This window comes from Penaeus japonicus, unplaced genomic scaffold (assembly GCF_977035675.1).
Source record: "Penaeus japonicus unplaced genomic scaffold, GWHDUDI00000001_assembly GWHDUDI00000032, whole genome shotgun sequence".
Taxonomy (NCBI): Eukaryota; Metazoa; Arthropoda; class Malacostraca; order Decapoda; family Penaeidae; genus Penaeus; species Penaeus japonicus.
Genome location: NW_028234434.1, coordinates 9,107,850 through 9,125,349, shown reverse-complemented (window position 1 = coordinate 9,125,349; position 17,500 = coordinate 9,107,850). Strand labels below are relative to the sequence as shown.

Below are 17,500 nucleotides of genomic sequence, written 5' to 3'. Positions count from 1 at the left end.
AGAAATGAACTGATTTGTGAGAATATAATAAACAGGCTTAGAAAGTATACCGCCAGAGAGGAGACTCGGTGGTCCTCAATCGCTTCAGAAGACAGACCGTAAAAAAGTATTCAAAATATATATTTTGTGAAAGTGAGAGATAACAAATATAGTTTGTTAATAATCCCTGAAATTCATCAACCACTACAGTTATTCACAAGAAATGCAAATCGGAAGTGAAGGAAATTCATGGCTGAAATAAGATAAACATCAAGATCGGATGAAGTCCCACGGAAGACGAAGAGACGCGCTCCTCTCGAAGGGAACGCCACCAACACTTACGTTCACATCGGGGAGGAGGTCCGTTCCACCGTTCGTCAATGTCACAGACCAGTTCCGCTCGACCGACAAGCGTGTATCCCGGCTTGCACTCGTACCTGACGACGCTCAGGTAATGCCGCGTTTCGTTGACGAAGTAATAGCCACCATTCCGGATGGGCGCTGGCAGGCCGCACTCCAGATCTGGGATGGGAAGGAAGGAATTTGTAAGGGCAAGAACTTTTAGATTACAGGTTAGAGCTCTGCAATTTTTAATCCATCGTAATATAGTAAAGTAAGTATAGTATGTAGTACATATATCAGAGAATACAACATTATCTAATATGATTATAGAGGTCTCTGTGTGTTATAAATCTCAGACACGTTAAGAAAGGCCAAGTAAAGATCCTTGAGTCAAACTCGGGACACACAAACGAGAGTAAAAATAAGCTTACACCGACACTCATCTATTTTGTTAATTTTTATCCCCAAGAAGAAAATTCCACAAAGACGACACACGAAAGCAAGACTCACATCTGCAGGTTGGCGGGAACTCATCGAAGAAGCCCGAGTCGAGACAGGTCCTCTGCGCGGGGCCGATGAGGACGTGGCCGGGGTCGCAGCGGTACTCCACCTCCGAGTCCACATTGTAGTTGGCGGCGACCATGGTGGAGTTGGGCGGCTGCTCGGGCTTTCCACACGTCATTGGGCCTGGGGGGGAGGGGGGTGATATGTTTGTTAGATTTGTTGTGGTATTTAGATGTGTTAGACGCCCACAGTAAGAAAGGGTCAGGTAAAGAGCCTCCACGTTTGAGGCACGATCCGTAAAACGGACAAGGAGACCAACACGGCTTGCTATATTCTGTATGATCATTATTTGCATTATCATTAATCTTATCATTATCTTTTATGATATCTAGATGCATTTTAAAAAATCCCCTGGATTTAAAGAGTGCTGGATGTGAAAAGTGCAGATTGATTTTGCATATTGAGCACTGATTGTCACTATAGAAAAGATAGAAAAAGTTTACGAGAGCGAAACGGAAACTCTTACGGTGCTGGCAGATGAAGTTGATATCGAAGTTGCAGTTGGTATCCGACCAGAGCCAGCCTTTGGTGCCGTCGAACCTGGCGCAGTTCTCGTTGCCGCCGGGAAGGTTCCAGAAGGACACGGTAACGTCACGACCGTTGATCCATTTCCAGTTATTGACGTCATCGGGGTCACGAACGGCGCCCATCCAGTACTGACCGTTTTGTTCTCCCCTGGACACATGAGAAAAATAGTGAACCTCCCCTGTATTGTATTAGATGTGTATATGGACACACGCTCAAAACATAAACAAACATTTTGATTCTTATATGATTTTTAAATTGGTATTTTACAAGGACAAATTAGGTTGTCAGTGAACTAGCGAAAGTTTATGAACACTGATATTCTCGTCAAAATAACTTCTCAACAACAAAATTCTAGTTGCCACGAAGCATAAGATAAAGCATACTCAAAATATAACAGACTATGCATCGACTTTTACATCCCATTATATTAAACCCAAACTCCTACCTGTGTCTGCGCCAAAGTTCCCAGCTAAGGAATCCTTGCAGGGCCGGGTTGGTCTCGTCCACCAAGGATCCTCCTCGGCTTCGGCAGAACTCGAGGGCGTCATCGAAGTTTGTGGGCTGCTGGTTGTAGAAGATGTAGCACTTGCCGTTGTAAGTGGCAGTGCTGCCCGGAGGCTGGTCGCGGAAGGACGGGCACCGCTCGATGGGAAGTGCCTGGCGAGGGAGGGTTACGGTAAGATTTTGAGGCTTGTCGTTCTTATTAGGAAAGAAATGCCACTTCGTTATCAGAAAATCGATTTTGAATTGTAAGCATTCGAATTAGTAATGGAAGAGTAAGGACCGAAGAAATGCTATGATTCAGAGTAGGCATTACCTGGTCAGTGTATACGAAAGCCTCGCAGATTGACAACTGGACACCCAGAGGACCCTCGAAGTGCACGCTGACGAAGGCGCCAGGCATGGGCGGGTTGCAGGGCAGGAAGAGCGGGCGGCCTTCCTCCAGCAGGCCGACGAATCTGTTGCACACGGGGTTGACTCCCAAGTCAGGCCGGTTGTTGCCTACGCGAACCACAATCGTCGCTGGCTGGTTCCCTGTTTGATGCGAGTGTGTCGGGGTTTAAGCTTACAACATGCATTTACAGTGTATGAAAATGATCAATCTTACTAATGTGATTATAATCATCAGATCTATATTCCAGCTTACATATCAGTAGTGGATAAACCGAATCAACATGGGTATGTGGGAATATATATGCACATCCATCCGCCACAGAAATACACAGAACTAACGTACCACAGCACGACTGTCCGAAGTCAAGTCTGACGAGCTGCACCATGTAGGGCTCGAGGAGGTTGACGTACCACCAGGGGTTCCGCTCCGTGTTGGTGAGGGTGCAGGTGTCTGCGGAGAACGCCGTGGCCGACGACCCGTCCACGGCCTTCTGCGGGATGCCTCCCTCGGCCACGGACGACTGCATGGGCGCTTTCCCTGCGGCCACATTGAGCACTGTGGGAGATAAGGGCAAATTAGTCTATGGAAACGAAGGAATTCATTCTGTTAGCGGTTCTGCTCAATTTGGTAATTAGTCTCAACTTCACCTGATTCTATTACCTATTCTCTAACTGAAAAAAAAAAAAAAAAATAGAAACCCGTGTCCAAACTCAAGTCACAGAACGACGCGAGTAACGGAAGAGAAACCATCGTATGAATAAAATTACGGCCTGGGCTGGGTATACCAGGAAAGAGCCCTGGGTTGTTTACGAAAGCAAAATGGTGCTGTCACGGCGCCTCCCCCACCTGTTACTCCGTCCCGGTTAGAGGTAACTAATCACCTGGACACGACAGGTATAACTGATTAATGACTTGAGCAGGTGGGCGGGAGAGGGAAAGGGGAGGGACCTGTTTCCTGCGTGGGGAAGTAGGTATACTTTCTGTTTAATTAGGTTCCGGAAGGAGAAAAACGGGAATACGGGATTACAGTTACGCTGAGTGAGTCTATGAGATTCATGTTTTTTTTTTTTTAGTTTGTGTAGGAGAAGGGATGACATTTATACAGGAAGGGATAAAGAGAACGACAGAGCATTTAGAGCACATTTGGCTTTCAATCAGTTACTTCTACACCTGATTAAATCAAAACGATATTCAACTGTGTGTGTGTGTGTGTGTGTGTGTGTGTGTGTGTGTGTGTGTAGGACAGAGACAAACCACACAAGCCTAAAAGCATGATTTAACACCGCAGTTCCAGATGACGTCATATGAAATAAGAGGTCAAAGATTCAGACAAGATTTTGGGATCCACAGCGCCCATAAGAGGGATCCTTACCCTCTGCAGATCATCTCGCTGACCTGCGTCACCACCTCACGTTCCCCTATCGAATCCTATGCATTTTTTTTGTCACGCCTCACGAGATTATCTTATCAGGTATCGTGAGTCAGCGCGTTTCCTGTGCCTGGCCAAGTGTCGCGTTGCACTGCAAGGGGCGAGGGAGGTCTGTGTGTGTGTGCAGCTGCGAATCAGACGGAAAATTGCGCAGTTTGTTCAGGTGGTGAACTTGATTACACCTTTGATGGCGATATTTTATATTGTCATATTTAATTTGTTGAACAGAGTGTCAAAAGCTCACCATAACGAGAATGCGATGTAAATATGGAAAGTCATCTAGACTGACTGTGACTGGAGTCTTACAGTAAGTTTAATCATACGATCTGTCTACATCTGTTTCGTACACAGAGAATCCCAACAGGATTGCAAAACCTATCTTACCATTTTGCTGATATTGTTTTGTTTCAGTAATGAGAAAGAAGTAGGTCAACATTATTCAAATCACACACTTCATTAAATTTTTATTAGGCAACTCTCGACGACCACTCATCACCTGTTGGCCATTAAGACGTTTTATAAAGTTTTACAGCAGTGCCTCTTGTGGTCTAGCGAACCGCCGGTGCCAGCTTTGGCGGTCGCCCCCGTGGACGGCCGTAACACCTGCAACATACGCCCACGTTGTCGGAAATCTAGAACATTCATCACGTCTGGATTTGCATGGTCGGGGCCGTGGGAGACCGCACCAGGTGAGGGGGAGGGGGGAAGGGGAGGGGGGAGGCGTTTTACCGAGCGCTTCCATGGCGGTGTGAATAGGTTACGTGTCTCATTTTCTTTTGTAAATGTTTCTTGCTTCTGTGGCATAAAAGAGGTTAAAAGGTTATGTAAATAAAAATGTTTTGTTTTTGAGACATTTTCCTTTACACATCTCGGAATGAGAGGGATGGACGGGGAGGTGGGGTTACAAGAATAAAATATCAATAGACAAATAATGAAGTACAATCTATATCCATTTCCTATATATATATATATATATATATATATATATATGTATATATATATATATATATATATATATATTTTTTTTTTTATGAGCGCTAAATCTGACCCAACTTTCATTTCATACTTTCGGCCGCCTTCCAGTATTATGCGAGAAAGGGGATGGGGTGGGGGGGGGGGTGATGATGAAGGAGGAAAAGGGGGAGGGGTGACGGTGGAAGAGAAGGGGGGGGGGGGAGTCTCAGAAGAGTTGGGTGGAGTCGCTTAAACACCTTAGGCGGAGATTCGGTCACTGGGTCGTAAGTCATTACCATAACAAGCCAAGTGTCAGCATTTACACCACCTAGTTACTGATTTTTTTTAGATATTTATTTAACTATTCATTGATTTACTTTTTCTTCTTTTTATATTCGTTTATCTATTTTTTATCGATGTTAAGCAATATATCTTTATCCTTATATGTTATTGATCTATTTATTTCTATTGACTTCTCTTGCGGAAGGGAATTGCTCTTGAATTTACTAACAACTCTTGGTATGTTTGTCTTATTCCAAAGAGGAAAATTTGGATTGAAAATGAATCATGATGGAGTAAAAAGAAAAACGTTTATATGTGTCGATGTATTGTTTTATTTTATCTTATTATTATTATTATTATGATTATGATTATTATTATAGTTTTTTGGGGGGTGGGTGGGGGTGGGGGGAGAGAACGATCCCGCCGATATTGCTTGATAAAAAAAAAAAAAAAAAAAAAAAAAAAAAAAAAAAAAAAAAAAAAAAAAACACGATAACCAAGAAACATTTAAAATAACACAATGATAAAACAAGAAAATAAGACACATCGCCAAGACAAAATACTAAAACAAGGACAAGAGTTACATTGATCTTTGACAACTCAACAACCCCTTCTACGCTACCCCATCACCCCCCCCCCCGCTCCTCCTTGGCCATGGGGGAGGTCATGAGGACAGACAGATTCTTTGTGATGATAGCTTAAGACAGGAAATTGCTTTGTCCGGGATCTACAAAGCAATGTTGAAGCAAGGAAGGAGGGAAGCCACGTGCAATTGCAAAGGGAAGAGGGGTGGGTGAGATGGAGAAAGAGAAAGAGAGAGAGAGAGAGAGAGAGAAAGAGAGAGAGAGAGAGAGAGAGAGAGAGAGAGAGAGAGAGAGAGAGAGAGAGAAGGAGAGAGAAGGAGAAAGAGAAGAGAGAGAGAGAGAGAGAGAGAGAGAGAGAGAGAGAGAGAGAGAGAGAGAGAGAGAGAGAGAGAGAGAGAGAGAGAGAGAGAGAGAGAGATTCTCGCGAGGATGAGCACCCCGTCCTTTTGTCATCCTCAAGATGCGAGCGAATTTACCGGATATACCGCAATTTTCGTTACCGCGGTCGCCGTGCACGCTGGCGCCGCCCGCCATCAAAACGAGAGCTTCAAGGTGAGACTCATTACTATCCTGCACAGGAAGTAACTCCCCCTCCCTCCCCCCTCCCCCTTCTTCCCTTAGCCATCACTCCTCTCCCATTAGATGTTACCCCCCCTTTCTCCCCTTAGTCATCCCTTCTCTCCCTCTCCCATTAGATCTTACTCCTCCCCCTCTCTCCCTCTTCTCCCCTTGGTTATCACTTCTCTCCCTCTTCCATTAGATCTTACTCCTCCCCCTCCCCCCCCTTTTCCCCTAAACGTTAACCCCTCTCCCTCCTCTTCCCCCTTTTCTCTCTTGCCCCTCCTCCCCTCCCGTTCTCTCCCCTTCCGGCCTCTTCTGTTCTCGCTTGTTCTTCTTTACTCTATCCCCTCCCCCCTCCCGCCTCATCATGGTCAAGGTTACCCTCCTGCAAGCTGTAAGGTCGTTAAGACCAACGAGCACGGAAGGGATTCCGGTCTTATTGTACAAAAGTAAAAAAAATAACGCAAATTCGAAAAAAAACAAGAAAAAAAAGAAAGACAAAAAGAGAAATAGATAAAAAAAAATGAAGATGATAATTATACAATAAGATGATGAAAATATTTTTTTTTTTCTCCAGTGGGAAACTCATCCTACATGGAACACAGAACAATGGAACAAAATAAAGAACAAGAAGTTATGGTAATTAATCTTAGGCTGCATTTTCTCACAAAAAGGACAAAATAGACTTTAGTATGGCTTATATTTACTCATAGCATGGTATGATTTATTATCCTTTTCACTGCATATCACTATCCCACTTCTTCGAAAATGCAAAATAGTCGTAGAGTTTAGTAGTTGTTGTAAGAGCGAGAGTAATAACGATTGTGTTGTAGAAATACAGAAGTAGTGATGATACTAGTAGCTCTGGCAGGAAGTTTATAATAGTAACAATATTGAATAACACATATGATGAGGATAGTGATCAAAAACATAATTGTTAAAAAATATATATAATTGTACTAACGAAAACAAAAATAAACACTGATGAGGACGATGAGGATAATTATGATGATGATAATTGCGATGATAACATTAATGATAACAAGAAATAGATATCAAGATGAAGCCTAAGGCACGTTCAAAATGTACCATTTCGACATAAATTTCATTCCGGAAGCGAATGCGTTTCCCTTTGAAAATGAGAAATGAAACAAAATCGAAGTCATATGACCCCCCCAGCCCTCCCCCTTTGCACTTGCCGCCAGATGAGTCAACGTTCTCAAGGTTTACATTAGAATAAAGGAACAAAGCTATATTATACCATGCAGAATTATGAGATATACAAATAATTAGAGGGGTGAGGCACAAATTATATGGGGAGAACCCTGGTGAAAAAGAGGCACTAAGTTTTCTTGCAAAAAAGGATTACTAAGTACAATATGGGCGAATGCGTACAACACACACATACGACCTTGGACTGTCACGTGATTACATTTTCTGTGAAGTTTCCCACGAGACACACGGCTTAATAATTTCCACTTATCCTGTTCTACCTCTTCTCCTTTATCCTGATTATCTCAATTGTGAAGAATTCATGCGGAACGACTTGTAAACAAAACGACGAAGGGAAAAATGAGCAACAGTCATAACAATTTGGACGGACGTGCATTGTGCCGTCAACCACAGCAAAGAATCATTCTATGTTGTTTTTCGGTGAACTCCCTCAGTAGTAAACACCAAGGACGATGAAAAGAAGAAGAAAAAAATCAAGGCCAGTTTGTTTTGGTCGGCGAACACCTCTAAAACGAACTAAAGCCGATAAAAGAATTCCCGATTAAATCAAGACAAGTAATAAAATCATCTGGGCTATAAATTTCGGGTCAGAGTTTGACGTCATCTCACAAAAAAAAAGAAAAGAAATAAAATTGAACGATTTTAGAAATGAATAATATTTCTACGTGCGTTGCAGAAATAAACCACGAAATCGATTTGGGTTTAAAACGAATTTTCATCTTCATAGTGTTATTTTTTTCGAGAAAATCTTCAAATTTCGCCACTCATTTGGCACCCCAATTCTCAAACTATCTTCAGGTAGTTGCCATGCATCGTCAATAAAGTACGAAAACAACCCCCTCCCCCCAACACAACATCCCTGCCACAGCACGACGGAACAATAGCACGATCTTTAGTGCCTCCAATTGGCCGCGGTTTGGTGGCGGTGTCGGACCTCAAACACCTCAGAGTCTCTTCGGCCACAACGATTTCTTGTCTTGCGTTTTATTGGTTTCCCAGTTTTTTTTCCCCTATTGTTCGCGGAGATTATATAGGCCATCGGGTTAAACACAAGAGGTTTCCAGACGAGGTATACGATGGACCTATAAAATAACAAGAACGGAGCTCGTTGACGTAAAAGTGTTGATTTTTAACCCAAGAGGTTTTACAAAATAGGCCTTTGTGTGTTCGAGGAAACAGTATACAGGGGAACATGAAAAATAAAATAAAAGTATAAACTTATCCACCGTTTGAATGATAGGCCGGGGTGCGACTGGAAAAAAATATATATAAATATATAAGAAATATATAAACCTTATTTTAAATCAGAATCTATCTACTCAAATGTTGGAAATAAGCGGTAAAAGTATTCAAGACAAACCAAATCCAGGGCACCGCTGCGAAAAGAAAAGGCCTGGATTGTTGTCAGGCGGGCAGCTGGAATGTTGGCAGGTCGCGAGGGGAGGGGGAGGGGGGGGGGAAAGTCCCGTCGTCTGGTAGTTAGGAGATAAGTACCATCTTGGTGGGGGCCTCGTTAGACATTCCAGCTCATTATGCTTATCGCAGTGACAATTTCACTCTTTTTATCAACATCCTGTGCAATTATGCCTTCCTAATGAAGGGGACATTAAGGAACAGTGGGTCTTCTTACTTCATAAATAAACACAAAAGAAAATTCTGTTCCCATACATTTTAGTAGCAAAGTGACTGATGCCAAAATGACGAATGCGATTTTTTTTTGTGAGACAGGAAAAAAATAATTCCCTCTGCAATGATGAGGTGGCGATCGCGGAGAAAAGGCGACTTTAGACACATCCTTAGTCGATAACCACATCCTGCAAGTGCTTGATCCTTGAGCGTTTATGCCACTTCCTTCCAAACACACTTTGTGATGATATTAATTCTATCCAGATACGGTCTGAGGTGACAGAATTAAGTTGAGATAAATACAAAACGGAAAATGAAGTCCCGTGTTTAGTGTTTTCCCCATGAATTTATCATAATGTTTTGCTATTCATATACATGGATAGATGAATATATTTGTCCTGATTATAGCACCTTTTCAATGAGCAAAGGCACAGTGACTCCACGCGGCCTCACGACGGCATTTTATGGTCCTGGCATCTCGTGCCGTAAAACGAGGAAACGGATTCGCCGTCTTCAAGAAAGTGGAACGGAGAGAGGAAACTTACCGAGCTCTCTTGATTATCTTAATGGCGCCAATCAACTAACAGGTCATGGCGTGTGGAAGCGAAGTCGACCGATCGTTTAATTGTCCGCCAATTACAGAATCGTCACCTGGGAGAGAATTTGCTTCAAGGAAATTACGGCAGTGGGATTACTCCGGCCACGACTGAAGCCGCAAGAAGGTTGTTTTGTTCAGTGGCTGAGCGTCCGTAATTGTGCGAGTACTCACGGCGGGGGGCGGGGGGCAGGGGCAGGGGGTAGGGGGTAGGGTAGGGAGCTGGTCGTCGAATTCTGGGAATTTAAGAGAATCGCAGGAGCTGTAAAATTCTTGGTCAGGCTTCTGTTAACGGAAGGTGAGTCTAAAGTGGGTCAGCTCGTACGCGGGGAAGCTGTGTCGGGAACGCGGTTAGCTTAGGAGATGGAAAGGGATGCCTATGCGCTCTCGCGGTCTCTGTATATGTGTGTGTGTATGTATATATGTATGTATGTATATATATATATATATATATATATATATATATATTTGTAATACACACAACTATAACTATATAAATGTACACACACACACACACACACACACACACACACACACACACACACACACACATATATATATATATATATATATATATATATATATATATATATATATATATTTGTGTATCTCTCTCTCTATACATATATATATATGCATATATATACATGTATATATATATATATATATATATATATATATATTATAAATATATATATACATACATATATATATATATATATATATATATATATATATATATATATATATACATGCGCACGTGTGTATTGTATAATTTGTATTTGTGCTTATGTACTCGCAGAGATGCAACTACAAGAAGCAATCCCTTAAGCAAACATAAAAAGTCTAATACGCACCATTAACGTTGATAACCTTGAATCGCGCGGATATTTCCCAAAACATAAATAAGAAAACAATTCGCAGCGCAATCCCACTTAAACAAACAAATTCAGTATAAAGAAACTCTTAAAGCTACCTCAGCCACCGCCGCATCCTTTGTGCGAACGGCGGCGTCGCCAGACCGCGGCATAATGACACGCTGAAGTCAGTAATGGCGGCGGTGTGTTGTGGAGATGGCATCGCGACGCGCCTTTGGCACCAGCAGTCCATGTCCTTGCTGCTCGGATGTCGTAAACCGATCATTCACCCGAAGGAAGTACCATCTTTTGCGTACTAACTCATATCACACAGAAATTGTGGGTATTTACACACACACACACACACACACACACACACACACACACACACATATATATATATATATATATATATGTATGTATAAGAAAGGTATGAATGTATTTCACGCGTTTCGACGGAGCTCATTCTCAAAAATACATGTATCTATATCTATATCTACATATATACACATATATGTATATATATATATATACATAAATACGTACATATATATAAACATCTGTATGTTGATATACACATATACGCATGTAACAAACAGGTAACAAACAGTCGGTCAGCCTCACCGCGTTCTCGGCAAACCAACTTTTTTTCAATCGCAGTTGAAAGCTCTCGTTTTGCTTGGCCAAATTTGGCGCGCGTTCACACCATGGTCTATTGTCTTTTCTCTCAGTTCTTGAAAATTGATTTGGCGATTGTTACGAACAGAGGCAATGCACCTGACATGATCGAGTGAGCATGTAGTTTAACAATTAGGCGAAAGGAGCACGCTATGTGGCTTGATAGGTGCACTGGTCTCTTGGAAAGGAATTGCTGATCGCAAACACGACCAGAATCAGCAGTCTTGTAGTATATTTACTGTATATACATGAGTGTGTTCTTCTCCCGCTCTTCTTCTTTCGAGAATTCCGATTCTCAAGTTCTCTTACTACTACTACTTCTACTGTGCGCACGCTGTTCCACTAAAATATTACATTACTTTTAGGTTTAACGAAGACACTTCTCTCTAGCATGTACTGGCGTCGTGGCGTTCACAAAATCTTCTAAATCGGTAGTCTTCGGCCGCACTCACGCCTTCCTATTCGATTTCTCACACCAACACTATGCGCGCCGACATTTGCGCCGTCATTGAGTTTGTCGCACGATTAGAAAAAACGGGCCTTTAAAAGGGTTTCGTAAGTTTCTCGCTGTGTGGCGAATCTCGCTAAATTGCGATGTGAACGTTATCCACTTCCCATTATCTGAAGCTACGCAGCAAAGCATTTCAACGGCTATTGTTATATCCATGTATCTATCTATGTGTATGTATCTAAACCCAGAATAATACCATATATATATATATATATATATATATATATATATATATATATATATATATATATATATATATACATAAATATGTGTGTGTGTTTATATATCTATATATCTATCTATCTATCTATCTATCTATCTATATATATAATCATATCATAATGTGTATTTCTCAATCTATTTTTAGGGGGGGGGGCAAATCTCAATTTCTGATTTGGACCGTTCTAGTAACACTAACAAAGGTAACAACAGAGAAAACTAATAACATATGAAAATGTAGTAAACCTATACTTGACGCTACAGAATTGTCATAAGATAATTAATTGCCACAAAGTAGGTAAAGCATTCGCTTCCGGGCCCTGCCATATGTAGGCCTGCGAAGATCCGTAGGCAGTACAGCTAAATGACATTAATACAGTTCAGCACGGTAATGTGGGAACAGGAATGTTCAGGCCTTCGTACTTTACTTTTTGTTAGGTCTCGTGTTGAGAAGAATATAGAAACTTTCATTTCTCTATATTTCTCTCTTTCTCTCTCTCTCTCTCTCTCTCTCTCTCTCTCTCTCTCTCTCTCTCTCTCTCTCTCTCTCTCTCTCTCTCTCTCTCTCTCTCTCTCTCTCTCTCTCTCTCTCTCTCTCGTTCTCCGTGTGAAACACCATTATTCCCGTGTTTAATCAAGTGATGCATATTCTGATATTGATATTATCACCATCGTTTTTATTTTTATTTTCATCACCATCATCATTATTATTCTAAAGAAAAAGCGAAGAATCCAATGATGCAAAAGCCTTCAAAATTACTTCGTATTTCAACTTCCACGTTCCTGAAAACCCTCCGCTCGTCTAATCTACGACACGCTCTTTCATTTAAAAAATCATTAACAATAAGCAAACTCTGCTATGCATCATGTATCATTCTCCTCATTCATTTCAACATTCTCACCAGCCACATTCTCCACTCATTCACGCAAAATGCCGCTTTGGGAGAGTCAAACAAGTCAAACAAGAGTTTCATATACCGCAAGAGCAAGAGTATATCTTTCTTAAAGCTCGAAGTGACCGCATTTTCGAAACCCTGGTGAAGCTGTTTCGACTGATGTGGTCTGCAGCTTCGAGACAAATGTGAAATCAGTTACAGGATGATGGTAGCGTGGCGTGGTGCTCAGGAGACAGGGGAAATGGGAGATTAAAAACAGTTGATGAATAGAGATGTTTTATCTAAGGGTGAAATTATGTACAAATTGAGTCTCTCTCTCTCTCTCTCTCTCTCTCTCTCTCTCTGTTTGTGTGTGTGCGTGTGCGTGTGTGTGCGTGCGTGTGAAGTTCCCCACTTTCTTTTTGTCTAATTGCTATTTCTCAAAACGATAGAACTTTTAAATCTCTCGCGTCATTCTCTGTATTCATCTTCTACAACAGCGAGACAGAAAACCGTTGAAAGGAAACTGACACAACGGCTTCTCTCCTCATTTGAATTCCTCCCCCTCCAGCCCACACTGCATCGCAATCCTAGCAACGGTGCAGGTGGAGAAAAAATGAGACGTAAACACGAAACAAAAAGGGGGAAAAAAGACTGCCTGGAGGTGTAGATGTAGATGTAGAAGGAAGAGCTTCTGGCGGAGGTGCACTTGATCTGACCTGACCTCGCATCCGGGGGCGCGCGCGATGCCCTCTCCCTTATTCAACAACCCATGTGTTTGACAGGATAATTTCCAAGATTGAAGTTTATTTCATTTTGCTTTTTCTAACAATTCATCTTTATTTTTTTATCTATGTTTTACCAATGAAGATATCAGATGTTGGTAGCTGTTTTTTCTTGTTCTATGGATTTTTAGCTACTAAGGAATTTCGGAATTGTTGAGAAAATAATAATAATGATAACAAATATCGAAAGTGATGATGTTGGTGATAATGATGATCATGGTGACAATCATTTTGATATTGATAAAGCTAGCGAAGATGATACCAATCAAAATAATGGTATTACAAATATTGATAATGGTATTAGTCTTGATAACAACAATAGTGGCAAATATAAAGTATTGAATATAGATATTAAGACTTTCAACACAATAAGTCACAATTTAGATTGCATGCCAATTAACCATTTACAAAAATATTTATATAAAACGTCATGACAGACCAATAAAGAGCGAGAGATTGTAAAACTGAAAAAAGGAAAAAAAGTCTCACATGTTTCCAGCGATCGACAGTCACTGATCTCACCACAGCAACTTTCGATAATGAAGATCCACATTTTCTCCACACTATTTTCTAGTTTTTTTTATGTTAGTCTTTTTTTTTTAGAAGCAAGAGAACTAAAATCTGCGACTTTTTCAAAATTGATTCGTGTCTGGTAACGATGTAGTACAGCTTCTACCGTAATGACTAGTCAGGCGGTCTTAAAAAGTCTTGAAATTCTTTCTGTTCAATTTATTGTTCGATTTGCTGAAGTGATTCCCAGAATTATCTAATTGTATCAAATAATTCCTTCTCTTCTAGGTAGCGGAAAGGCAGTTCAGTGTCTCGTTGAATCATAAATACATGTGTAATATACTGCTTGTTTCATCTAGAATTAATATTGAGGCAAAAATACTCCTCCAATCATGAAGTTTTACTGAATTAATCTTAATTAATCTAAAGTAGGAATCCATCCTCGCCGTTCGTGTACCTTCTTGTCCTATAGACCTCGAGGAAAGGAAGACCACGAATAGCTCTTAGTCTTCGGGAAACAGAGCCAGAGACGCTCGTTGCATCACACTTCACCATGACTCGCGACTCCCCTGTTCATGGGCGGTGGGCATAGCATGGTGGTGTGCCTAATGCATTCCAGGCGAGTTGATCAGCTAACAGGTGGCGTTACGTGAATTACCAGAGCATAAGTAACACCCTCCGCTTTGTAGGAGATGCGTGATGATGACTTTGGTACTTGAATCTCACAAATTAGATATGCTTTGGGATGTTTGAAAAATTACAGTTAGCATTAGAATGGTTAATGATAAGGCTGAATTATATACAAAAGCGAACATTCACTTTCATCGAGTCGTCATTATAATGCAAGTGTTAATTAGAAAGGAAACTTTATCCGGTCCACAAAGGCTAACTTTTACTTAAGTAAAAGGAATCGAGATTGTTCGGTGAATTCACCATTTTTAAGCCAACCAGAAAGAGAATCTATTGTGGCCATTCTCTGAATTAACACATTAACACCAGAATCTAGTTTATAGTATCTTTTTTACAATGTAATAAGTCTGTGTGTTGTTAAGACCTTCCGATGCTATCCTGACAAATTTGTTTTTATAAAAGTGGACTATGTATTTAGTATATATATATGTATATAAATATATATATATATATATATATATATATATATATATATATATATATATATATATATATATATATATATATATATATATATATATACATATATATGTTTTTTTCTGTTCCCTTTCCACAAGAAAAATATATTCCCCTTCCAAGGACAGATAATAACAATTCTCATTTTACACAAGCATCATATAGCAATGCTAATTACAGTTGCAAAATGCAAACTCACTTCCTCGCACAGTAAAGGGGTTGCATGAATCTCCTTTCAGACGAGCCAAACGAGCAACACAAAAGCTCATCAACAATCGCCAAGACGCCAAGCCCAGATACATTGTTCTCTCTTGCAGCTTTCCTTCATTCTGGCGACGGCGCTCTTTCGAAATCCCGCGTCTTCTGACCGGGTAATTGTTGTTGATTTGGTTGCAATCCCGTGAAAGACTTTCACGCGGTGGCGATAATGGGGCTCGGCGGCGCAGGCCTCTCATTGCATCACGGTCGAAACGATTGGCAAAGGAACTTTAGAATTCGAACGGTTTGGATTGCATGTACGCACGCACTCACTCACTCGCTCACCCGCCCCACCCCCCACCCCAAACACACACACAAGTGAAGGGTTCAATGTTGACCGAGTTATACACAAAACAACGAAAGGAAAAAAGGAAAGTACACGAATATGCCAAAGATCCTCAAATTGTTCCTCTCTCTCTCTCTCTCTCTCTCTCTCTCTCTCTCTCTCTCTCTCTCTCTCTCTCTCTCTCTCCCTCCCTCTCTCTTTCCCTCCCTCTCTCCCTCTCCCTTTCTCCCTCTCTCCCTCCTTCCCATTCTCCCTCCTTCCCTTTCTCCCTCCCTCTCTCCCCCCCCTCTCACTCAATCTCTCTCCCTCTCTCTCTCTCTCTCTCTCTCTCTCTCTCTCTCTCCCTCTCCCTCTCTCTCTCTCTCTCATAACACGCTTTTATAAACACATACACACGAAGCGGTTCGACGCGTGCGTTCATCAAACAAAATGAGTTTCACAACATAGCATGTATTCACCAGGCATACGAAGCCACTCAGGCAAGCGGGACTAGACATGCTATGGGCGGCTTAATAAAGACATAACGCCCAAGTCGTACTTTTAGACAATTAAGGAGAAATTGAAAGTGATAGTTTGATTTGCCTACTGTAACGCTTTCGTAATATTATGTAGAAGCGTAACGAAATTAATAGAATATGGATCGTAACGGAAATGATTGACCAGGAAAAGCGGACATTCTTTATAAAAAAAATATTTGTATTTTATTTGTATTATTTCCCGCCAACATTATATATATATATATATATATATATATATATATATATATATATATATATATATATATATATACATATATATAACACACAACACACACAACACACACATAACACACACACACACACACACACACATACACACACACACACACACACACATATATATATATGTATATATATATATATATATATATATATATATATATATATATATATATATATATATATATACACATATATATCAGACACACATCATGATAGAGCGTAAAGCAGTACCTTTCCCATTGGCATTGCCTTCCCGCCCTCGACCCGCCCTCGACCCGCACTCAAAAAGGGTGCCCCGCAGACGGCCCTCTCCTCGCCACAAACATCCAGAGTTAAAAGAGTCTGTGTCTTCGACGAGGAGCCCAAAAGACGGTCGCCGATCCTCGAGGCTTTCGGAGGCTTCCGCGGCCGACCGACGAGGCTGCGGCGGGCCAACAGTAACGCCACCGCAGGACCGTAGGTTTCGTAAGGAGGGAACATTACACGCTCGCGCTATTCACTCCTTCTGCCGGATATGGTCGATCATCACCCCTTTCGGCTGTGTCGTGGATGCTCCCCATATGGGGTAGTTTACATTTAGTTTCATGATCTCTATCTCTGTCTCTGTCTGTCTCTCTCTTTATCTCTCGCGTACTCACTTATCCGATCTCTTTCTTTCTCTCTGTTTCTTTTTGTTTATCTGTCTGTCTGCCTGTCTGCCTGATCCCCCCCCTCTCGCTCTCACTCACTTACTCACTCTCTTTCTCTCTCTATCTCTATTTAATTGTCTCTCTCACTCACTCACTCTTACTCTCTTCCTTTCTCTATATATCTACATGTGCGAACAACCCGTGTCTTCCATCATTTACTGAGTTGCATTTAATACACTTCGAGAGTAAATGCAAAGCCACCAGTGAAGCCAGGCTCTCGCGGACGCCTGACTGGCCTCTTCCTAGTCTTCGTCAGTTAATTCCATGGGCGAGTAAGCGACTGGTTAGCTAGCAGTAACGTGAACTAATGAGCAAAGATGATAGCCTTTGTTAACACTATTATCAATCTCCGC

At 41.3% G+C, this 17,500-nt stretch overlaps 1 protein-coding gene across 3 annotated transcripts in view; it reads right to left on the bottom strand.

Moving 5' to 3' along the window:
- LOC122260969 (sushi, von Willebrand factor type A, EGF and pentraxin domain-containing protein 1) overlaps positions 1–17,500 on the bottom strand; it is a 63,100-nt gene that overhangs the window by 8,044 nt on the left and 37,556 nt on the right. For all 3 annotated transcript variants that reach the window (XM_043028433.2, XM_043028434.2, XM_043028436.2), the window contains exons 3-8: positions 2,651–2,863; positions 2,231–2,448; positions 1,859–2,070; positions 1,352–1,560; positions 832–1,008; positions 322–501 (exon numbers count right to left, since the gene is read on the bottom strand). In XM_043028433.2, coding sequence (XP_042884367.1) covers positions 322–501; positions 832–1,008; positions 1,352–1,560; positions 1,859–2,070; positions 2,231–2,448; positions 2,651–2,863 — 1,209 coding nt within the window. The remainder of the gene's footprint in view (positions 1–321; positions 502–831; positions 1,009–1,351; positions 1,561–1,858; positions 2,071–2,230; positions 2,449–2,650; positions 2,864–17,500) is intronic.